The following is a 23,827-nucleotide window of genomic DNA, read 5'->3' as shown; positions in this document are numbered from 1 at the left end:
GACTTCTGCCACTGCACGTGTTTTTTGCCTCCATCACCAGCATCACCAATACATGCAGAGCTGCAGATGCCCCCTGACAGCCTGTCTGCAGTGAGCCCCCGGCACGGGGGAGCCCCTTAGCACAGCCTTGGCACAGACTGCCTGCCAGCCCCAGCTCTGCGGCCCCTCGGGGCGAGGTGGCGGGATGCTGAGCACGGCAGAGCGCGTCCTTGCCACGGGTCGGGCACGCAGATGGGAAACTCACCCCGGTGTGGAGCACCCGCCCCCCGCAAAAAAGGAACCCCTCCAAAAAGAACCTTAAAAACTTTGCGCTTCCCGCATTCGACGTTTTCTCAGCAAGGACTGGCTGCAGGGCGGGCTTGGGACACCCGTGAGCAAAGCAAGGGGAGAGGGTGAACTGCCCCGGGAGAGTGACCCCTCCGGGATCTCCGTCCCGCGCCTCGTGCGTAGTGTGACACCGGCACCGTGCGGAGGTCGGGGCCGGGCGAGGCCGCGCGGTCCCACACGTGTTCCCGGGAAGCGTCCCCTCCCCGCGGGGCGGCCGAGCGGAGCCGGGCCGGGCCGTGTCTGCGCGCCGCCCCGCCGGCGCTGCCGGGGGAGTGGTTTCCCCGCGCTGGCGGCGGCGGGGCCGGTCTGCGGGCGGGGAGGTGCCGCGGCGCCGGTGCCAGCGCCCGGCCCGGGAGGATGCGGACGCGCTGACGGAGCTGCCGGCTCCCCTCTGCCGCCGTGCATGGGCGGCGGGCGGCTGCCGCCTCGCCTCGCCTCGCCTGCCGCGCCGGTGAGCCGGGCCGGGGGGTCTCCGCCGGGCTCGGAGGGTGCGGGTGGCGGCCGGGATGAGAGGGGGACGGCTGCCACCTGTGAGTGCCCCGCTCGCAGCCCCGCGGCGGCCGGGAGGCGCTCCCCGGGACCTGGGCTGCGCGCCCGTGGCGGAGCCGGCGACCGGAGCTGGGCGGAGGGGCGGCGGGTCGGGTGTGTGCGGGTCAGTGCGGGTCGGGTCGGGTCAGTGCGGGTCGGGTGTGTGCGGGTCAGTGCGGGTCGGGTCGGGTCAGTGCGGTGAGGATCTGTGCGGTGAGAGTCGGGTCGGGTCAGTGCGGTGCGGTCGGGTCGGGTTATTCGATGCGGGTCGGGTCTGCGCGGGGCACAGGAGCCCCCGAGCGCCGTGCCGCGGGTGGGAGCGCTGCGGGGCGGGAGCGCGGAGCGGGGAGCAGCGCTCCAGTCCCGCGGGCGGCTGCGGGGTAACGGGGGCAGAGGGAGAGGCGGAACGCGCTCCTCTGCCGCGGCTTGTTTCGCCACACGCTTGTTTGTTCGAGTAAAGCGTGTTACGGGGAATTCCTTGAGAAAAAGGGTTCTCGTTTATAAAAACACCACCCAACTGGTTCGGCAGCCGAAAGGGCTGTGTGAAGGAATCCTGATGAATGAGCACAGCGCTGAGAGTGTTTTTGGTTTGTGGGCTGCGATCGCCTCAGCTATTCGTTTATACCATTTTTTTTCCCCCCAAGACAACTTTTGAGGCGAGGAAGCGGCTAACAAAGCACAAGTTTAAGACAGTGATGCTTTTGCTTGCGAGCTGAACTGAAAACTGAAATATCCTGCATTTCCCATCAGGTAGCAAATACCACACATACGATTACTTTTAGAGCATGAAAGAACCTACTTTGCTCTCTAAATGAGGACTATGTTTCACTCGGAGAAAGGGGTGTGAGTATTTTCCATCTGCCAAATGAACATACCACAAAAAATTTTCCTTTCATCTGGGACAGAGCCGTGTTTGTGCATCTTTGAATATGGCTACAGTCGTGGAGGGGAGTTGGGTTAGCCTGGATGTAGCATTAACCCCTCCAGCCACAATAAGCAATACACACAGAGAAATTTGTTTGCGTTAGTCTTTTCCTGACTTGAGATCTTTACTGCAGCTGTACAGTCAAGTACAGCAATGAAGCTCTCCTGGCTTTAGGTTCACGTCTTACTGAAGGATCCAGGGTTGGTGTTCACACCTGCCCTGTAGCTGTCCTGGCTCACAGCACAATGCCTCCTTATGAGGAGCCTGTAAAGGAAGGTGAAGCTGGGAAATTCTGCCTACGCACAACCAGGCTCAAGCCAGTGTTTTCCTTCTCTTAGTTTTAATGAGCAACAAATTTTTTGCCCAGAAAATAATCCAGCTCACAGCTCAGAATTTTGATAATTAATACGCCATTTAAAAAACATGTTTTCAGAGTCAACATTATGATTACAAAGAGAAAACAAGCAAACAGGGAATAACTTGACCCGGTTTTGTCTCTTTCCCATTCTAGCCTGACAATTTGTCAATCAGGTGGAATTTCCTCCAGCGTCTTTGGTACATTGCTTTAGCAGAAGAAATAATATACAAGTATAGTTACTACTTTTCCTCCCTTCTCACAATGATCTCTTTGTGTTAAGCAACAGGCTTTTGCATAGATCAGGTACCAACCTCAGACTGTCACAGGCTGAAATTTCTCTTTGAGCCCATTTTACTATTTCTGTTTTGGAGAAATTGGTCAGAGAAGCCTTGATCCTATATCACTCAAGGCAGGAAGAACTCTGCCAGGACTTCAAGAAGACCAGTATCTGCCTCAGCAAGAGCCCTTCCTTTTGCTTCCTAAACATGCACATTCACTGGAAAATTTTGTATAATATCTAATTTCCTGAATTTTCAGTCTTCAAGGGAAGGCTTTATTGCAACCCCTAGGAAAGGTGCCAACCAGTAACATCCAGCTAGAACGAAGCAGACTGATTGATGCCAACAGGTTCTTAAAACCTCATCTCAGTCTTTGTCCCTCTTTGATTGCAAGTCCTTTGGTCTGGGACCACCTCTCCTTCATGGTTTGAAGACACCATGACCAGTTCCCTGCAGAGCAGATGCCAGCGCTGGAAGAAGCTGTGGTCCAGCAGGATAATCCCCTGCTCTCATCAGCGTGTGTTGACTGATCCCACAGTGGTTTACCCCCTAGTGCCCATGTCCCCATAGGACTAGGAGAAAATAGTCCAAGTCCAGCTCCTCTGTTGAGACCACTGCAGCTTGTGTAAGATGTAACCTGAATTTTCAGCTGAGTTCAGTCTCTGACATACACACACATGAGCCGCCTCTGTGCAAATACTTAGTAGACCTCTAGATTCAGAAGGTGAATGTTAATTGGTTGGCAGGAAGACTCACAGCCTTGTTAATGCATATCTGCTTTCAGTGTTAATGACTCATTAAAAAAAGGCTGCACTGAATTTTTTTGTTTTTTAGTGATTTCTTAATTTTTAGCTGTGTGTTGTCCTCACCCTGCATCTTCCCCATTCTTACCGGGGTAGGACACAGTGTTCTCGGATCCTCCATCTTGGGCTAGGGCAGCTTCCCATGCTTGGAAATCCAGTTTAGGTGACGGAGTTTTAATTCACGGACAAAACCAGCTGCATCTCTGGTGTTAGGTTGTGATATCGTGACACCTGTGGTCGTGCTGTTAATTGCCAGGAAGGAATAATAAAAGCCACTTCATTGTCTTTGTTCTCTTAGGAGTCTCTGGTGGGCTCATTTGCTTGTTTTTTAAAAATCCTACCCCTTGTACTTTGTTTGCCTTACCAAATTCTCTGCTAAATGCTCGATAGTGTATCAAATTATAACACTGATAGCATTATATTCTAATTTTCCCAAAGTTACAAGTAAATAACTAATTTGTCTTTTAAGTAAATACTGTTCTATCTGACTGCACCTAATCTCTTACTCCTCTGTTGCCAAGAAATGAGCCCAGTGATAGACTATCCAGAGCATTCTTTCCCTGTGCCTGAAAGACATCAAGCATTTTGCAACCCATTTCCCATGACATTTCCATCTGAGACTCATGTACTCTATGTTGATGCTCTAAGATGTTTTTCCCCCACTCCCCTGCTTGAATTCAGAGCTATCCAAAAATACCTAGGGAATGGTAGAAAGAAGCACAGGAAGCCAAATTTAATCTGTCACTGATTCCCATGGGTGCTGCAAGGTGAGGGACAATTGTGGCATGAAATACGAGGGATGAGAGAATCATCATCTTCCAGGGCAGATCCCAGAAACAAAACCATTTTTTTCTAAAAGCCTTTGGTAAGGGTTGCTCTGAGTTAAAAGGAACGATGTAGTTATTTGTAAGGTGCTGGCTTTGCAAGGTTATGGGAAAATAAAGCTTATGCAGAATCACTCTGCTCAATACAGGAGTTTCTGATGCCGAAAGCAAGTTCTCAGATGAGAGTATTTGAGCAGCAAGTACCAAAAGAGATACCTCTAAAACATTTAACAGCTTGTTGAGGCTTATCTCTAATTTTGATGGGGTATTTTCCTGATGAGTTCCTCTCACATCAATTAGCTACCGAATCTGATGTTAAAAAAATAAACCCAAACTTTTACTTGGCACACGCTTCCATGAGGGCTCTGTGGAGATTTCCACGATATCAGGGTCTACCAGCATTCAGAGGAGCAGGCTTAGTCATTCTTCCCATCTGCTCTACTTCTTCCTCCCTCCGCTGCTCTACACATGTTTCCTGGCTGTCTGCTCCCCTTCCCTATCTCCAAGCATCCTGTCTGGCTGCCCTCCCTCCTCTCCTGCCGTACCTATCCCTTGTGGCATCTTCCATGAGGAAGCTCAGGTAGTTTAGTGCTGAGATCAAAGAGCTGAAATAAATGAGCTGCTCTAAAGCAGCCAGGAGAAAAGAAAAAGCAAAGGGAAGAATCCACCAAGGAAGCACCCATAGCAAACAGCATAGCAAAAGTAATTTGAAAACACTTTGAGTTAAATCAGCCTCAAATCATGAGATTACTTTAAAAATTGTGATAGTTAAACACAGGCACATTTTAGTTCTTTTTACTTCTTCTTTGGCCATTTATGAATCTAGTTTGTAGCTCTTTTTTGCCAAGAGGGCCAGTAGGAATTTGGGCAACTACAGCAAGCTGGAAGTTGAGGTTTGTATGTAGCCATGGCGCTCCAGGATCCGGGGGTGTCAGAAGAACAGCGGCTCCCCAGTGGCTGATTGTGCAACACCAGGAGTCGGGAGGCTGAGTTAGAGTCCTCTGCCAGCGCCAGCCCTTTGCAAGCCTGTGTTTTGTAGTGTTGGGAGTCCACAGATGAGTGTCTGAGAAATTCCCAAGGGTGATATTTACCCCAGTAGTTTCTTTGGAGCAGGAACAGCAAAAACTGCGGCTCACCATGAAGTTAGCGGTGAGAGGCAGCACGGTCTGGAAATAGCAGCCTCCTACCCCTTTTCGCTCTCCCAAACTACGTGCTGTGTCTCATGCTGAAAAGCCTCAGCTCCTCCACTTCGAGAGTTGTTTCATCTCGCTGCTTCCTGAGAGAGATCGACATCTTCTGTGGAGCACACGCTGCCGAGGAGAGGAAGGCAGCTTTGGCCTGCGGAGAGCAGAACTCAAGTACTGCGTGGGTGGCCGAAGACAAGAGCTTCTGAAACGAGGGAACAGAACAGATCTCTAATCTCCAGACTCTGACACATATCGCACTTTTCTCAGTTGCTTAGGAAAGAGATTTGCATCCAAAAAGAAGTGGGAGGTTTAAATAGGAGTTCGTACATTTATCTTCTGCAGTCCATGCGGTGATTTACATTTTGCTAGTCCCATGGAATCCACAACACTTCATAAAGTGCATTAATTACAAACACGCAACCAGGGGAAACAAAGACCCTGTCCAAGTTCCTACTCGCAGTGTCCAAAAGCTGAGCTGAGTTGCAGTCAGGGAAACAAGGCTGTGGGCACTGATGTAAGTGCTTGTTTTGGGTTGTGCCAAGATGCTGAAGTTACTGTCCCACCCTGGGTAGAGTACTGGGCGTGGTCCTGCCTGTGCATGGCCCAGGCCACCTGTGTGGTTCTCAGCCATAGTTCTGTCCTCTTAGGACTAACAGAAGACAGATAGAGAGGAGTTGGATCCACAGAAGCACCTGGTCTTGGAAAATGCCAACTGACATTCCTTGCAGGGACATGCACCTTCTTGTACTGTGTGAGCAGCCCCTTCATGGTTTCATCCACCACCACAGCTGTAGCTCTGCCATAGAGTGCCCACTCCTCCACCTTGCTGAACTGCCAGCCTGCTCTGCTGCAGCAGAGTGGCCTGAATAAGGCACCCTTTCTTCTTCTGGGTGGAAAAAACTCCTTTGACCTGTTTGTTTATTGGGACTTGCTGAGCAGGGTTTCCTGTGACCCATCAAAATTTTCCACTCTGCAAATCTCGCACCTAACGCCATTTTTATGCACGGCCTGTCTCAATTTTCCTTGTAATCAATAGCAGGGGTTTCTCTTTGTAGCACACACAAAAGCTCAAGCCCCTGAATGGAGAGAAGTTTGCATTTATCCAGGGGCTGTGGAGGGGTGAGGCGGGCGGCGGGGCGGGATGCCCAAGGCTGGGATCCCGGTTTGTTTGCAGTGGGAGCCGCGTGTGTGCCGTGACTGCGCCCAGAGCTCCGTCCTTGGGGCTGGAGGCTGAGCCACCGGAGCCTCCTGGGGGGGACGGGTCTGTCCAGCACAATTTAAGTACAGGGCTGGAAAAGGCCTTGGGATTGACCCATTGAAATAAGGAGGGGAGGGCTCCTGTTTCTGCCATGCCAGAAAAATGATAGATTTGCAAGTGTAGCAGTGGTTCAAGGCCAATTTCTGCTTCCTATCTACACTTTGTTAGAAGGTGCACCTTCAATGTGGTATTGTTAGGCTGTTATCATAATATTTCCATGAGTGCTCAGTGGGAAATTATTACCTTGGGAAGCCTGGGAAGGGAAGAGGGTGTCCTGCAGTCCCTGCTAATCTAGCAGCAACCCTGGCATCCTGAGGTTGGGTCTCACTGTGCCACCCAGTTGTCTCCAGCACTGGGCAGCTCAGCCAGAAGGGGTGATGTTTTCAGAGTAGGAGGAATCTCTAAATAGAAGTGCCCCAATTTTGGAGGTGCTGCTGGCTGTGGGGGAAAAGCTTGGGGCTCAGAGCCTCTGAAACATGCTCCTTTATTGAGTGGACAGTCTGTGGACTGCTAGGATTGCAGCCTATGGCCAGTTCTTGTTTTTGTTTTGCCTGATAAAGCACGCTTGCTTTATAATATTCACAGTGGATTTATCCCAGGGAGAGGCCTCTGCTGCTGTGCCTGGTGGAGTTCTCTGCCCCCATGGAGAGCAGACTCAGGAGAGACAGCCAGGTTGGGCTTCCCCATACACTCCAGCTGTCCAGAACTGATGCCCAATATCCCACTTCTGCTTGGTGCCAGTTGCTCTCCTGTGGGTGGTGAGACCACCCCACTGGGACAGGCTGTGTCCTCAGGTTGTAGAAGCGCCAGAAATGCAGTTTGTTCTAGATGCCTTCCAAAATGAGAGGGAAGCCCAGAGAGCACTTTTCAGTGGCTGGGCTTGTGACTCATTCCACCAGCACAGGTGGAGATTCATCCCCTTGAACTGAGGGCCCTTAGTCTGGGTAGAGGGGCCACCACTGAGGCATTCCTTGGTCTCACTAGTGAAAACTTGAGAAATCTCAGGACTTCCTTGCTTGATGCTATGGCTTCAAAAGAGGCAAGACATGACCAGCTCACTGGAGAAATCCCTAAGTTAATTGCTCTTTGCTGGGAGGTATAGCCAGGCTCTGCAAACCCAGACAAGGGGTGGCCAAGGCAGTACCACTGGTGCCTGAGACATGACTGGGTTCCTGTTAATGACAGTGCAGGTGTGTTGGTGCTCCTGCAGCCAGAGAAGAAGCTGGTTATCAAGCTGAGGCAAAGGAGGGCAATTTATTCTGGCAGCAGAAGATGGGTGGGTTGGAAAAGGGTGCATTGAGCAAATGGGCTCCAGGCTGGAAAGCAGCAAAGGTGGGTAAAAGTAAGGGACAAGAAGAGATAACCAAAGAAAGGCATTATTTGGGTAATTTCCATTGCAGTAAAAGCTCTTTGCATGGCCTCAGTAGCTGTGGCTTGTTTTAAAAGATTAAGCAGTATCACAGAAGGAAGGGGTTTAGTTTATGTTTCCTCTGTTGTCAGCTACAGAAGGTAATCACATCTATTAGGCAGGTAAAGTGAGTATTTTCAGATAATAAGTGCATTCTGGTAGTTCTGTACACTGGAAACACTGAACTCGACAACAGTCTTGACTGTTCTTCTGGTTTTAAATATGGCTGTGGTACTGGGAGAAGGGACATTTTCCACGCTGCGGTCCTGAAGTGAATTTTTTTATCACAGGTTTCAAGTAGCTGAGCAGCAGGGCTGACATCCCCTGTCCAGCACTGCATGCACCATAGGACAGAGTTTCCCAAAACACCAGAGAGGGGATTTGGCTTGGGTCGGTTAAATCCAGAAGTCCTTCGCTGAGAAAGCAATGGATGTGGGTTTAATTAATTCAGTACTGTGTGGGTCCTTGTATACCACTAACTGGTAGTCTGAAGATAACTCTAAATGGAAAGTGGCCTGGCTTGGATTCCAACCAGTGACCATGTGGTGCCTGATTCCTTATCTCTTCCACCCTTTTGTCTCTCACTGACTGTGTAATAATTAACCTGCGTAATAATTGTTCTTATTACATCCAGTCTTTTCTGAAGGAGACATTGAAGTTTGAGTTGAATTTTCATAGGTTTAATAATAGCAGCTTTGTAATGGGTGGTGGGATAAAAATCTTCTTCCCAGAGCATTGGATAGCATGGTATCAGATGCTCCCTTGTTTTTATAAGAGACAAGCACTGAGTGTAGTCATGAATTTTTAAGGGACAAAGCATTAATTAGCCTTCCTGAAGGTTGTTTGGTCATTGGTTAGGAAGCAGAATTGCCAGACAAGAATTAGACCTTCTGAATTGAATCCTGGGGATGGAGAAGTGATTTCCTGCTTCCCTAATTTTCAATAAGTGTGGCCTGTGTCATGAGAAGAAACTCCAGAATGCAATACACAGTTTTTCCTCTGTCACTGTTTTTGAATAAAATCAGTGTGCAGTTAATCCAGTGTTACAAATCTTGGTAGGAAGGCTTCCAGAGCAGGTAGATTTGTTTTAATCATTTGGGCTGGAAACCAAACCACTGGAGGCTATAAAATATATATACTAGTGCCATTCACTTCACTGAAAACACCTATTTCCCATCCAAGGAAATAGCTGTGGCTGGCATGAATATATATTTGGAAAGCTGTGGAGCTAAACAAATTTCTCAGAAAATCATCTCTGGCCTAGATACTGACTATATTTACGCACTAGAACTCCTGAGGCTCATCAGCTAAGGCTTTATGAGAGAGAAGTCATCAGAAATCAGTGATTCACACTTTGAAATGGTGGGATCCTCATCCCTACTCGGCAGGCTCCCTGTCTTGATACCAGTCATCGCATTACCTTCAAATTGGAGTAGATCTTTCAAAAAAATCTCTTCCCCTGTAATTTCCAAAGGAACTGTGCAGTAATGCAATGTTAACTGACCCTTCTACGAGCATATGTTGTCTTCTTTGTGTCTTGATCAGTAGAACTGTGTCTCACTAAACAAACTGATCCTGCTAAATAAGGGAATACAATTTTTTTATTTTCCAGTTTTCCAGCTATCAATACGGTTTCTGTATGGGAGGATTTCAGAATGTCCCAGTTTTCAGCAGTTTTTATGTAACTCACACTCAGGAATAAGGTTTAGCATCACAAAGAGTTGTGATCAGATTGTGAGGTGTTTCAGGTAGCTTTAGGTGGCTTTGGTACATTAACTGCCTCAGTAATTCACGAGGTGCTCTATGAGCTTCATCCTTAGCGAGGATCCCATCTCTCACAGAAAATGATACAGATCTTCACAGTGGGAGTTTCTGCAGCAAGCTTTCAGCAGAACTCTTTCATACCAGTGCCTGCCAGCATCGTCCCTTTGGTCACAAGCTCTGACTCTGCTGTATTGTCTCTTCCAGGCACTTCTAGGATTTGACTGAGTGTGTGCGACACTCCATCAGCGACGCAGACGCCTGCAGCAAGGACAGTTTTTGGAAGTGGCACCCGTTGATGTGATTGAAGGTAACGTGCTCTCTTCTGTCATTGCCCTGAACTTGCTGCTTATCCTCCACAGAGCCTCATGCTCTGGCCAGCATCCCCTTTGCTGCCTGTCCTGGCTGAGGAGCTGAGAGCAGGATCAGGCCTCAGTTCACTGCATGTCTGAGAATCCCCCAGACTGATCCTTGCCCTGGGTAACAGCTCTTCCTAACCTCGGCTTGTCCCATACAACGTGTTTGTGCCCCTGTCCTTAAGGAAATACTTCCTTGCATCACATGACTTGCCTATTTTCCATAAGTGCAGCACATTTTTGAGTCCTGAGGTTGGTCTGCGTTCAGATACTGTTTTTCCCCATGAATTTCACAGGTCATTTTTGCCCTCTGTTTAAAACCTAAAATAAAAACATGTGCATTGTTTCTGAGGCCTTTCCCATGGGAGGTGGTTTAGCACTTGTCAGGCTATATATTGCTCTATATGTTACTGACCTTGTTAGAGCCAACACAAGCAGCAGAAAGTGATCTGTGCTTTTGCTCCATGCCTCTGGAAAAAGATCAGCATAGTGTGGTCCTGGGACTGTAGCACTTTAGCACTGCATTAAAGATAATCTTCTCTAAATGTAGTTTTCTCACAGAAATGCAAGAAGAGATTTTGCTTCCCCTCACCCCATATTGGTATATTTGTGCTTAATTAAACCTAGGAGAAGTAATGTATCTCTTAATTCACTGACACGAGAATTTTAAGGTTCAGAGTAGATGACTCATCCACCAGAACAGAATTTATCCTTTGTTTGTAAATGCTATTTATTGCCTTGTTTTGCATCACTATGGCTACTGTATGTCATTGGTGGTACCAGCATCTACCATACATAAAATGAATGCAAGACTGAATTAAAGAGCTGTAGTTCTTATAATTGTATCAGCCACTTCTCTGTTGTATGTCAGTCAGTACATCTCGTGTAAAAGCAGCACTAAAAGTGGCATAATATTTTCCATCAACACTGGCTGAAAAGCAAAAAATTGTCCTGTGCATAAATCCTATTACAGTTTAAAAAGCCCTAAGCAGCACAACACCAAGTCCCTTGTTCAGATTATACATCTTTATAAAAAACTCAGTGATGCCTTACAGGTGATTTTGAAATTTCAGTGGTTTGCAGTGGCATTCTCAATTATTTTACGTCTAGTTATTTTTCATGTTAAAGACCTAGTTGAGCTTGTTAGAAACCTCGTTGCTTTCACAGCCCTTGTAGATTCTTCTGCTTTCCTTCACTGTTTTGAAGTGGAGACTGGGAATAATTAATCTATTCCAGGTAAAGCCTAATTATTTTGCCAATTGCATGGCCCTATGTTCTATTCTGAAACACATCAAGTACAATCACTTCTGCCATCCTATTCAATCAAAGCCTTGAGTTGCACAGATTTTCTGAAATGGCCTGGGCTTCAGCAGCTTGGGAGCTGATTCACTGAGGCATCTGCTGTAACACTGGCGGGACTGTCACCATTTTTCTAGCCCAAATCGTTTGTCTTTGTCATTTACAAATAATCTGCAGATTATAATGTGGTCTTAGAGAAGCACGGAGCCCATTATTGCTTAATAATAGAATTCCGTGAGGTCTTAACATCTTTGAGGTCATATGACACATTTGACAGTGCATGTGTGGATGTGTATCTCTAATTTCCCATGGAACAAGGACAGAGAAATATTTAAACATTTTCAATGTATTGAATGGCTACTAAAATAAACCAGCCAGCTATGAGTGACTGCAGGAGTCCGCTGGTGGCTAGCAGGGACCAACCCCCAGGACACACAGCAGTGGGGCATGGCTTTTCTTTGGTTGCCAAGACCAAGACTTCATAAATACTGACCCCACACAACGCCTCCAAGATTATTTCCATCTAGACACACACTTTCTCATTTCCTTTTCCCTGCAATTCAGGACAGCTGGGCTTAGGGTGCCAACCCCGAAAAGGATGCCAAGAGAAAGATGTTCATCTTGGGCATGTTCAGAGTGGGGAGCCCAGTGATCCTCCAGGCTCACAGCTGGCTCTGGCTAACACAGGGTGTGAAAGCACTGCAAAACAGCTCTTCCCAAAGAGTTGGGCTGGGAGAGCATGGTCCTGCTATTGCCTAGTGGGTAACTCTCAGAGGGGCAGCAGGAGGGGTGAAAAAGGTCCCTGTGGGAATAAGGAATAGACTGGGGCCAGAGTGGGGAAAAAAGGCAAGAATGGAATGAGCACCAGGGGTGATCAGTGGGAGGAGATATCAGAGGGTGTGCTACTTTCCTTTTGGTCCAAGGGTGCATCTCTGTTCTTTCAAGTGCTGTCTGAGGTGGCAGGAACAGCTGGCAAAGCAGGGTCCACAGTCACCACTGCTAGGAGGGGTCTCCCATTTCCAGGTCAGTGCTCCCTCAGTGCTGTTGTCCACAGATGCCCAGTGGTATGGCCGGATGGATGCTGCAGGAATAAAAGCATGTGTCCAGAATGTATTTTACTGATTAGGTGGTTTGTGCTCTCCCTGGGGAGTGGTGCAGGTCCAAGCAAGGGCTGGGAACTCATACCACTCTTCCAAGCAGGCAGAATCTGTCCCTCTTCTACTGTGCCATGGCTCTGGGAGGATTCATGCTGTGTAAGCCTTAAGGGTGCTCAGATTGGGGGCTTAGTTCAGCCTTTTGCTGGGTTTCAGAGCCTGGTTCTGCTTTTCTGTTCTGTGCATGTACCAGGAAGTGTGTAAATTAATTCAGTGTTGGTTGGGTCCAAGGGTGACCCTTCAGGGCTTTTCCCTGTGCTGATGAATGCCTATGGGCTTGGGTCCTGGTCCACAGTTGAGCTCAAGTGTCCCATGGTTCTGCCATGCTTTTTTTCAAATGATGCAGTGGGAGTGAAAGTCTCTGCACTGTGATGCTGCTCCATGCTACAGCTAATTAAAGTCATTGTGAAGGGTTTTGTAGTAATTGCAGATATTGTAAAATTTAGTTCTGTCCGGTAATTGGTAATGTAAGCCTGAAACAAGTTACCCAGAATATGTTGTAGTTGGCATTTCTCAGTAGGTGCAGCCTTTACAAAGAAGGCTTTTGTGTGTGCAGCAGGACCAGAATTAATGGCAGCATTTAGTCGTGCCTAAAGGGGTGTTTGCTGTGGCAGGTGGCAGGGCAGCCTAATGGATGATGCCTACATTCTGCGTGCTGCAGGAGGCTCCAGCAGCCACTCGCTGCACTACCTGATGAATGCCAGCTAAAGAGAGTGTAAGCCCCATGCCAAATCTCTCCAGGGCTGGTGTATTAACATTTAAAATGAACATGGCCCCTTCGGCTCAGAGTGGCTCTGTTTGCTCCTACACGCTTAATATGGAGATTTCAGGCATCCTCAGAGTTTTCAGTGGAATGCTGTGTTTATAAATGGTAAGTGTGAGGAAAATCCCAACGCCATAGAGGGCTGGGCTGGGCTCTGCAGCGAGGGCTGCAGTGGGCTCTGTCTCTCTGCTCTGGGATCCTGCAATGCCAGGCAGAACCAGGTGAGCTCCGGGGCCAGCTGTGCAGTGCCTGGGGTGCCAAACAGAACAGGGTGATGCTTAATGGCCACAAAAGCATCTTAGGTTCCTCAGTCCCTGATTTAAATGAGGTTTAGGTGCCAAACAGTCCCTGATGCATTTGGAAGTCCCACTCAACACCTCTCCAAACACTCAGGCAAGTAAAGACTACTGAAAATCTGGTCCTTAGACACCAATACAGCTGGTGTGTCTGGAATTAACAGCTTAAAAAGAAGTGCTGGCTCATGAGTAAATTGAAGAGACATCTGGAAGATCAAATATTTGAAGGCATTACGAAGAATCAGAATAAGAATTTAATTCAAGGCTGATATTTCCACCAGTAACTTTTTTTGGTCAACAGATGCAATTTCTGAGCTCATATGTCAGTAATAAACTGATTGCTGATAACACTGGAGGACTCCAGTTTCCAACTGATGCCTCTGGGACTCTGTGGAGGTCCTCTCTGTTGTTCCAGAGGCAGCTGGGGTCGATGCCCTGCTCAGCATCACAACATGCAGCAGTAACAGTTGTCTTGGAGGCCAGAGTGTTTTCTGGACTGTTCAGGAAGGACAGTGTAACACAATTATTTTAAGCAATATGAAAAGTCAATACCTTTTGTTAAATTAGCTGTGGGGCCAAAGCTCAGAGCTGAGGTGTCCCATTCTCTTTCGATATTCACAGCATGACAGAGGTGATGAACACCCGGGAGCCGGTGATGGAGGAATTTGCGCTCAGCCAGACTCCTGAGGAGGAAGGAGGCCCTTCAAGCCAGGTAACTTCAGCAGAACTGAAAAGTGTCCTGAGTTGTTTGTCAAAAGTGATTTAATGGGAACTAGTAGCTCTCCTTAGGGTAGATGTTGAATTGCAGAGCACTGCTGCCAGAAGAACAAGCCCTGAAATATGTGTTTGATCCTACTTAGGTTCTATCATTAAAAGTTAAGAGTTTGGCTGAAGTGTTTTGTGGGGTGCCAGGTCTGCAGGGCAGAGTGACAGCAATGCCCAGATCCTGCAGGGATGCAGGCACAGACAAACGCTTTTTTGTCACCAAGAGTTCAGATCTGAGCAACTGCTGTGCAATGAAGACATCCAGCCAGTACTGTGCCAAGCTTTTATACAGCCACCCTTGAAATGAACTGAGTTTCCTTAGGCTCAGAGGGAGCTCCCTTTTTAGAACAGAGACCATTTGAAATGATTGGCTAATTCACAGAAATGGCTGTGGCATCACAGCAGCACCACTGGTCAGGGCCATTTACTGGCAGGTGCAGGAACATTTTCTGTCCCCAGGCAGTTCCACACACGCACTCAAACACCCACCCGTGGTGCTCGTTGCAGCAGGAGGGATCACGATGTCCCAGGCCCCCCTTGTGGCAGCCCCCACATGGCAGGTTGTGCTCTGTGGTTGTGCTCATCACTCTCTGTCACTACCAGGGACAAACCATGTAATGTGTCCTGGTGGACCTGAGCTGCCTCTCAACACAATGTGTAATGTTGGAAGCAGACTCACAGGGCTACTCTAGGAGCAGCCTGTTGCAGGTGATAATCTAGCATTTGGATGCCAGGGAAGTCAGAACAGAAATTTTGCAAATTCCCTTTGGATCACTTGTTCGTGTAATGAAAGGCTTTGTGCATTTAAAGAGTGTACTGTGGACTTTCTCGTGCCTCAGAGGCTGCAAAGGATGGATAGAGCTCACTCAAGGAGCATGTTTTCAATATTCTTTTTCCTCATCTTCACCAAGTTCCAGGTTTTCAGAGTTGTATTAGTGTATGCTGTCCAAACTCTGTCCCAGCCCTGACTTTACTTAGGCATCTAGGGCTGTTGTATGGCGTCTCTGATCATATGCCCCAGAGTTTTCCCCCAAGTCCTTTACCTTTCCCTTCTGGGAGAAGGTGCTACCATCCACATTTTACTGATAACCACTTGAGAGGGGGAAAAAAAAAATCAAACAGAAATGAGATATAGCACAAACTCAGTGACTCAGTAGGAAAACTAGGTTCTTTCCAGCAACTTCCAAGCACTCTGTCCAGGAGACCGGTCCTTCTCTCCCTGCAGTCTCCTGCCCACTCATCACACACTCCAGCTTCTGCAGAAAAACACAGCAAGGCCCAGCAAGCAGCTCTGCTTCCTGCCAGTCCTGACTCATTCCTGGAGGGACATGGTAAATACCGGGCTCTGGTGGAAAAAAAAATTATGTGGTTGATGTGAGAAAGGACCATATGAGAATGGCACAAACAAAAATAGCCACAGCTGAGGCCACACAGGTGGCTTTCCTAAATTTTCTTGCAGCTGTAATAATCATCTCACAGCCCATTTTTAGATCTCTCCGTGTCATTTCCTCGGCCTTCAGAAAGCAGATGAAAAAGCAGATTTTTTTGTTGTATTGCGTTGCCTGTCCAGGGGTTGCCAGCAGGCTTGGGGGTGGCTGTCATTCAGCCCTCTGCCACCCTAGCAGGCTGCACAATAGCCAGGGAAGAGGTCACTGTCACCTGCTTATGCAGCCGTGGGAGAAAATACAGCAGTTTGGCCACAATTGTGTGGCTATTTTTTGCCAGCTGAGCCGTGAGGCTGAGGGAGCTGGGCTGCACTGTGGGTCTGCAGAGGAGGGCACGGCTGCTCAGAGGGTCTGGGGGCCTGTCCTGCCCAAGGAGACATATTTGGTTTCCAAGAAGCAGAACTGTATTAGCCACTTCTTAAAAATTCCTTCCAGTCAAGACAGCTGCCATGGAAATGTCTTTCCAAATTATGAATAGCTGAGGAGAAGTCTGTGTAATGGGAAGTTGGGCAGCTCTTTTCTGATAGGCAGCATAAGCATTGCTTGGTCAGGATGAGTTATAAACTGTGGGTGCAGCTCAGGGTGCATCAGAAATGTTTGCCTTCAAGTGATTCACTTGGTCTAATTGTACTGAAAGCACTTTCTCCCAAAAGATTTTTTTTCCTAATTGTGTCTCAGAACACTAATATGCAACATTTCTCACCTTTGCATAGATTTGCAAGAAGTATTGAATCCCTGTGACACTACCATGGGGAGCAAGGGTGTGAGGATAAAGGTTATTGTCCTTCCCCATTCTTGCTCTGAAGTCCTGGTTCAGTCCCCTCACATGCACCATGATTTTATTGTTAGAAATGAAACACAGTGAAATAAAATAAAAATGAAACTTGGCTAGCACATTTGAAGCTTGTTAATGCAGGTATATGGAAGCTGGAGGATCCAGTAGAAAAGGTTTCAGTGAAGTAACAACAGAATTTCCTGGTAATTTCCTGCAGGACCTTGATGATTTTTTCCTCAGAAAATGTCCCCCCCCCCAAAAAAAAAAAAACAAACCCAAACCTTAACAAACCCGAAACCAAACAAAAAAAAAAAAAAAGCCCACTAGGAAAAAAAAAAAAAAAGATTCAAAACAAAGTGTACCCTGAGAGATTTAAGTGATCCAGCTATGTTGAAAACAGGAAAGCACTTTCATGTGTTACAATATCCTTCAAAAAGCCCTAGTTCAGCTTCAAGCTCTAATCACTGTATAGTGTTTGATCTGCAGCTTCAATGTGACAAATGAAAATAAATAGCTGGCACCATCCTCTGTGTAAAGATGTTCTCTGGGCCTACCTGTTTTTCATGAATGCATCATAAAATAGTGTTTCACATTGCAGAAAATACCTCTGCACAGTGGTGGCTTCTTAATAAACTCTCACTGCAAGGAAACGTGAATATCATATCAGAGCAAAAGGCTGCAGCAGCCATTTAGCTTAGCCTTGCAGCAATGACTTCTGTGTCCCAAAACCCCACCAGAACTGAAACACGAGCGTTTGGCATCATAAAAAACTTTGTCTCCCAAATCTTCATTTTCACTGCTCATGTCCCATCACACAAGTTAAGGCAATCATCTCGTCAGCACACCAGCAAGCAAAGTGGGTTCTTTGCTCAGGAAGGGACAGCATGTGCAAGGAAGAGTGTACTGAGACCTACAGCCCCTCTGTACCATGGTTGGCCAGCAAGGAGCTGGGTTCAGCTGGTTTTGAAATCCTCCCTGTGCAGGGCTGTTGATCAGCACCAGCTGGAAGAGGAATTTTTAATGGACCTATGAGTGCATGTCAGGTGTAAAAAGGACATACTCTGCTTCCTCTGAAAATACATCCCTGCATAAAGCTTTGATATGCATTCCCCAAATGTCTCCCCAGGCCTTCCCAGACTCACGTGAGAAGTACCCCAAGCTGTCCAAAAGACTGCCTTCCATCGTGGTGGAGCCCACTGAGTCCGGGGAGGTGGAGAGTGGGGAGCTGCGCTGGCCTCCCGAGGACCTCAAGTCAGCAGAGGACAAGGGTCTTCATGGTGACCAAAGAGTCTGTATCCAGCAACAGCAGCAGCAGATGGATCTGGAAGGTCTGAATGAGTAATTTTTATCCTTGTTCCCCTGTAGGAAAATAGCTGTTGCAGACAGTGCTGTGCATTGAAGTTAACAATGAGACAAACAATTGTAGGAACTTGAAGGTGCCCAGAAGACATCTGTACTGGAGAAGTCCTGTGGAGTGAAAATTTTGTTGTAGGTTTTGAGCAGTGGTGTTTTCATCTGCATCAGCCCACTTATATGGCCAACAGGCAGCCATTGCACTGCATGTTAGCAGGTCACTCTGGGGAGCAGTAATCCTGGTCAGGAATGTACCTGTCCCTGTCTCCTAGAAGTGAAGTGATTGACAACTGCATGTTTTGAAAGCATCCTGGTGTCTCAGGAGCGTGTCAGTGCAGCAGGAGCTCACAAATACATACCCCTGACTAGTAGTGTCACTGTGGGGAAATGCAGGTAAAAGTAAGACCTTGTCTAAGTGTATCTTGCACAGAAGTGCTCCAGTGGGAAACTGGTCTACTTATTTCCTTTTTTTTTTTTTTTTTTTTTTTTTTAATCTCAGTGCTGTCCTTTTCTCTTATAGAGCGACCCAGTTTCCATTTCAGTGCACCAGCATTTGCCACCCAAACGCCCAGACGCAGCAGCCAGGACAGGGTGCAAGGTGCACCTTCTCTTCCCTTTAAAGGGGTGATGACAAAAGGTCTTGAAGTGTAAAATCACCTGCTATTCCAGTTGGCATTTCAGGGTGGTGACAACCACAGGGTTTGATCATTCAAGAGGAAATGTGAGCCAAATCTATTTCCTGACCTCCAGGTTATATATTGCGGTTTTTCTGTTGGTTTTGTTCTTTGATTTAGACTTGTTATGTCTTCAGGCCTGACAGCTTAAGCAGATTTCTGAGACTAGGTAGCCTTCCCATGACAGTGGCTGTCCACAGCGATCACCTCATCTCACTTACATCTTACCTGAGGTCTCAGGTTCCCTGAGAAGTCAGAGTGTGATGGTCTCAGAATTCCTTACTCCAGGTTTCACTACTGGTTAGCAGGCAGAGAGGATTTCTTACATCAGGTCTGATCACCCTAACAGATTAACTGCCAGGTAGAGCAGGGAATCAAACAAAGGCTGCACCTGTATGGGGAAATAAATGCTAATGAGCTGTTTCTTTGCAGATACTTTAGCACACCCAGCTCAAGAAGTGGAAGACAGTACAGATACTCTGGAAAGCAGAAGTGAAGAGAATGAGTAGGAACTCCATGGCCTCAGATGTGAAACTTCATTGTGAATGTTGTTGGAAAGCTAACACACTCTGAAGACATGTCAAAGTAATCTGTATTTAAATCTGCAAGGGTCTTATTTAGTTAGTACCTGGTAAGAAGCATCTGGGCTTTAGAACTGTTCTTCTAACATTTTGATTTTCAGGCTGGGATTCATATTATTTGTTTAATTTCCCCTTGGGAAACAGTGGGATGTGTTAGGAAATACAAGGCTGTCAAGGAAAAGATGCTCCTAATTTTAATTAGTGCATTTCATTGGTTTTGTGTTTTTCAAGAAAGGCTGCTTTCAGGTATCAACAGCAGGACAAAGGGGTTGCGTTTCTACAGGAGGAATGTCTTAAATCTAACAACTTTCTTTTTTTAGCCATTTAAAACTAGCACTGTGATATTAAGGACAATAGATGTAATATAATGTCACCAGTTGATTTTGTAACTTTTGTATAGAGACGCAAGGGCAAGGTTTGCCTCCAGGCTGCCACCCTGGGACAGCCCAGAGCAGTTCTCTCCCTTTGGCTAACCTGTGCATATTTGGACGTAGCAGCCTTTCCTTAGCTGCCTTTTTGGTAAGGCTGATGCCTTTTGGAAGCGCTTTCTCGCTGTCCCTGAACGAGGCAATGAGCTGGTTGCTGGTGTTTGTGGCCTGAAGCTGTCTGTGTTGGGCTTGGTGGGGTGGATCCTGCTGTTGGTGCACTCTTCAGGCCAGGCCCAGCCGTGGTGTGGTGTGCACCTCTCACCCTTAAAGCCAGTGAGGTGGTTCCTGCTTCCCCCAGGGCTGGCTTTGTCCCACCTTGTTAATAGAGATTGTTGTGGTATTAGTTCTTTGGTATGTTTGGTGTATAATGTAGGTGCAGGGGCACAGCTGCTCTTCCCTTGCCCTGAGCTGGGTGGTGATAAGGGGGTCGGTGGCAGGAGCTCCACAGCACATCCCAAACCTCTCCTGCATTTTGCCTGGCTCCAGGTTTCCCCTGAGCCACCTGCAGTAGGAGGGGCATGGTGGAAGGACAAACAGCTGTCTATCTCCTGCCCAAGCTGGCACTGCTGGCAGGAACACTTGTGCCAAGGGGTGCCCTCCTCGCCTGCGGCACGGCCCCCTCGGCTCTGGCTGCACCGTCACCTCCGGGAGCCCGGAGCTCATGGTGGGACAAGCTGTCTCTGGACACCTCTGCCCTCCAGGGGATTTTCCTTGGGAATTTGGGGGTCATTTTGACAGGAGCAAATCCCTTCCTGCACAGGGACCTCCCAGAGACTCCCTCCCAGTGTCCCAGGAGAAACACTAATCTCAGCCCAAAACAGGACCCTTTGGATGGGCTGGTGGGGGTGGATACTGCCTGTACTCAGAGAGGTTTGACTGTCAGTGATCAGTGTCCTGTAAGCTGCAAAGCTGGCTTTCTCCATCTCTGCAGGGCTGGATGGGGTCTGTACTTCCAATTAATGTTGCATCCAGAAAAAGCTGCTCGCTGTAGGTGGAGTGAAACAATAGGATTTCTTCCAGCATTAACTCCTACATTGACTTCCAAGTGCTTTCTTTTCTCCAGTAATAATTTTCACTAACAACTTTTAATTGTGTGATGGTTGATAAAATTTACTGGCCAGATGTATTAAAAAGTTTTTACCTTCTTAGCAACCAAATTTAATATATTTACTTACAAAGAATTCTGTGCAATGAATGTTTATTACAAAGGAAAGAGACTATTTTACTTCAAAGCAACATTAATTTATGTACAAAACTATAGCTCATTATATGGGGTGTTTGGGATCTAGGACCCTTTTTATAAGCAGTGTAGTACAGTATAATGTGATACTTTAGTTAAACTTTGCTCTCTCAATCTATATAACAATCTGTTTTGCCTTCTTGATGTAGACTTTCTTGCCTACACTGTTAGAATTACTTTGTTGGGTGAGTGGGATTCTGGTCAGAGCACCGAATTTCACCAGAGTAACTGAAGGTTTCAAGAGCACTTCCTAAATCTGGCTGCTGCCCCTGTCACCCCCTTCACTGGTGACAATTTTCTGGTAAAGCAAACGAAGCCAACACAGCTGGAGCTACGTGTTGGCACAGCAGCAGTGAGAGGAGGGAGGTCCCCAGCTGGGACCCACCGTGGCAGGAGGAGAGCTGTGCTGCCGAGGCAGCCAGGCTGATGGGAGGTGCTCTTTAAATGCTGCTTTTGCATCGACTGTCAAGAAGTTTTACAAAGCTCTGGGGAGAAAACAACAGCAGTGACGACATATTTTTAGCTGTATGATTTCCTTCCAATCTGCATCTGCCCAGCTCTGTGAGGAATGACGTTAGATGTATCACTTAATTTGCTTTTTGCTTTATAAAAGGAAAAACAGTTGTTTGAAACACTTCCCCCAATTTTCTGTGCTCTCTATCTGCTTTCAGACGCTCCCTCCCTTCCTGCTCTGGATGGCCCTTATCCTATTTCCACCTGAGGTCAATGGCACTTCCCTAAATATGTTTCCCAAAGAAACAACTAAATTCTACATACACCCTGAAAAAACGCCACGCAAGCACCACTACTTTTTTTCATCCTTGTACTTAAAGCTGCAGCAGGTATAAAAATCGCAGATTTCCTTCTTCCAGCCTAATTACTCCTTTCTTTCCTTTCCCCTTTTGTGCTGCTCCCCTGAAGTATTTTACCTGAAGGAAATGGTTGCTTCAAACTAAAGATTTCTCCTAAAGCTGTGTGGCCTCAGTTTAAGAACCGTGCAAAGCCAAACTCCTCCTCCCATTTTTATTTTTTTGACCATGGGCCAGAGGCCCTAAAACAGGAAAGCAAGATAGAGAGAAAATTGTTTATACAAACAAACCCTATTTATTCAACTTGCAGGTCTATGAATGTCCACTTACTTTGTCTGTGTGCAAGTGTTGTCTCTCTAATAAACTCAATAGTTGTTTTGTATTTTTTTCTGGATTAAAAGCTTTGTAGAAACTAAAAAGAAAAAAAAAAGACATTCAGTCATATTTTTCTAGTCTAGCTTGTAGAATATTTCATGTAGTGCAGAAAGGAAGTTTTATGGAGTATGACATTGTTGAACTTTGCTCTATTTCAGTTCTTTCTAATTTTGTAAAATGCCACCTGTACATAATACTCGACTAATGTATGTCCTGTAGATGTATTACACCATTTAGCCTATTAAATGCCTATACTGAACTGATTGGAAGAAGCAGTGTATGCACAGTGTTTTTGTTTAAACACAGAAATGGTTATAGGTGGTGGTGTGTGTCCTACCATGAATACAGGGAACGAAGCCCACTCTAGGTTGCCTCCCACTCTAGGTTGCCTCTGCTCCAGGGCATGCAAATCATCACCCAGGCCCTCCAAACCGCCTGCTCCTACACAGATAAATCCAGATTTATATCAGTGACAGCTGCCATAGCCATGCTCTTTTCTTCAAGCCCTTCCTTGACCAGGCAGCTCAACACTCCCTGCTTGTGTTTTGGGATTCCCTCTCTGCCCTGCTCACCCTGCTGGTGCTCTGCCTTGCTGTGCTCCCAATGAGCCCGTTGGCTCATTTTCACTCACCTCTCAATGCAATGCACATTTTTAACGTTTTCTGGAAAGGCAATTGTGGAGCCCAGCAGGAACTCACATTACTGGAAACCTACACCCTGTGCAAAGAGAGCAGGGTCATGTAGCAGAGAAGATGAGAGGCAGAGATAGTCTGCCAGTGAACAACCAATTTTTTCCCAAAATGTCAAGTTGCCAAAAAGCAAAGGCTCAGGTGACTGGAGGGGGAAGCTGCATCTTACTTGCCCAGCTCAAAAGCAGCTGCTGCTCTCTGAGATGGGTAAATGAGCATGGCAAAGGCATTGCTGGAGGTCAAGGCCAGTTCCCTGCCCCTGCTGGGTGGTGGTGACATGACAAGGGGAATTTGCTGTATCCCAGGCTGGGGCAATGAGCCAGCTTTGACACTGCTTGCACACCTGATGCTTAGTGTCTCTCAGTACTGGAGTTTCCATGCACCATGCCTGGAAAATCTCATGTCCAGGCATACATTACTCTGAGGGTGGGATGGCAGAGTGACTGACACTGCAGTCTCCTCACCTCCATAGGAGCTGTCCCTTTCATCTGGGGTTTTGCTGCATGGTGTTCAGCCACATAAGGATGCAACAGGTGCTTCCTGATGGCTCCAGGGGATGCAGTTTCAACTGGGGCAAATTTAATGTTGCTGTGAGATCTGTGTGGAGTCCTGGCTGTTTTCTTTCCTCGAGTCTGAAGGCAAGGGGGGTATATTGGTAATTAGTTAAATAGGACAAGTGTGAGAAAACTGTTGTCTTTCTTCTAACATTTGTATTTTAAACTTACATGCACTGCATCCACAGGTTATCCCACTGCCTTGAGACATTTTCATTTATTTTTAATCAGACATCTGCTTAGTGTTTTTCTTTTAGATGTGTTCTGCCTGACACTCCTGTCTAAAGAAGCAAATAACATTTTCAGTGGAATTAGCTTTTTAAAAAATGACTAGCAAGAGACAAAATCTTTTAAAAACATGTTAGACTGAAAAATGTAATGTCTAAATTAAATCAAGCTTAATTTGTGTTTTTTATCTTTTTTCCCCTCATTTTTTATTTTTTTAATTCCAGTATTTTTGTGAGTCCTTTTGAGAGAAAGGTGCCTGACAGCCTCAGAGGGCAATGACTCCCATAGCACATCCCTCACTTTTATGTTATAAAAGCTTATGTCATATGCACTGCTTCCACCACAAATTAGAGCAAGACACTCTTCTTCCCTCTGTCTTTAAAAAC

At 46.9% G+C, this 23,827-nt stretch overlaps 1 protein-coding gene across 2 annotated transcripts; it reads left to right on the top strand.

The window, feature by feature from the left end:
- The first annotated feature begins 643 nt into the window (after window positions 1-643).
- On the top strand, window positions 644-22,233 carry LBHD2 (LBH domain containing 2). Of its 2 annotated transcripts, none has more exons than XM_066321740.1 (5): window positions 644-778; window positions 9,865-9,967; window positions 14,147-14,237; window positions 17,637-17,838; window positions 18,970-22,233. In XM_066321740.1, exons 3-5 carry the CDS (start codon window positions 14,148-14,150, stop codon window positions 19,044-19,046), a joined length of 369 nt encoding a protein of 122 aa, XP_066177837.1. In that variant the 5' UTR covers window positions 644-778; window positions 9,865-9,967; window position 14,147; the 3' UTR covers window positions 19,047-22,233. The 2 variants fall into 2 exon arrangements, with proteins under 2 accessions (XP_066177837.1, XP_066177838.1); XM_066321741.1 differs by lacking the exon at window positions 644-778 and adding an exon at window positions 1,388-1,605.
- Window positions 22,234-23,827: the final 1,594 nt, after the last annotated feature.

Source organism: Sylvia atricapilla, chromosome 6 (genome assembly GCF_009819655.1).
Source record: "Sylvia atricapilla isolate bSylAtr1 chromosome 6, bSylAtr1.pri, whole genome shotgun sequence".
NCBI classification, from domain to species: Eukaryota; Metazoa; Chordata; class Aves; order Passeriformes; family Sylviidae; genus Sylvia; species Sylvia atricapilla.
The sequence above is the reverse complement of the archived record's forward strand: the minus strand, read 5'-3'. Positions and strand labels throughout refer to the sequence as shown.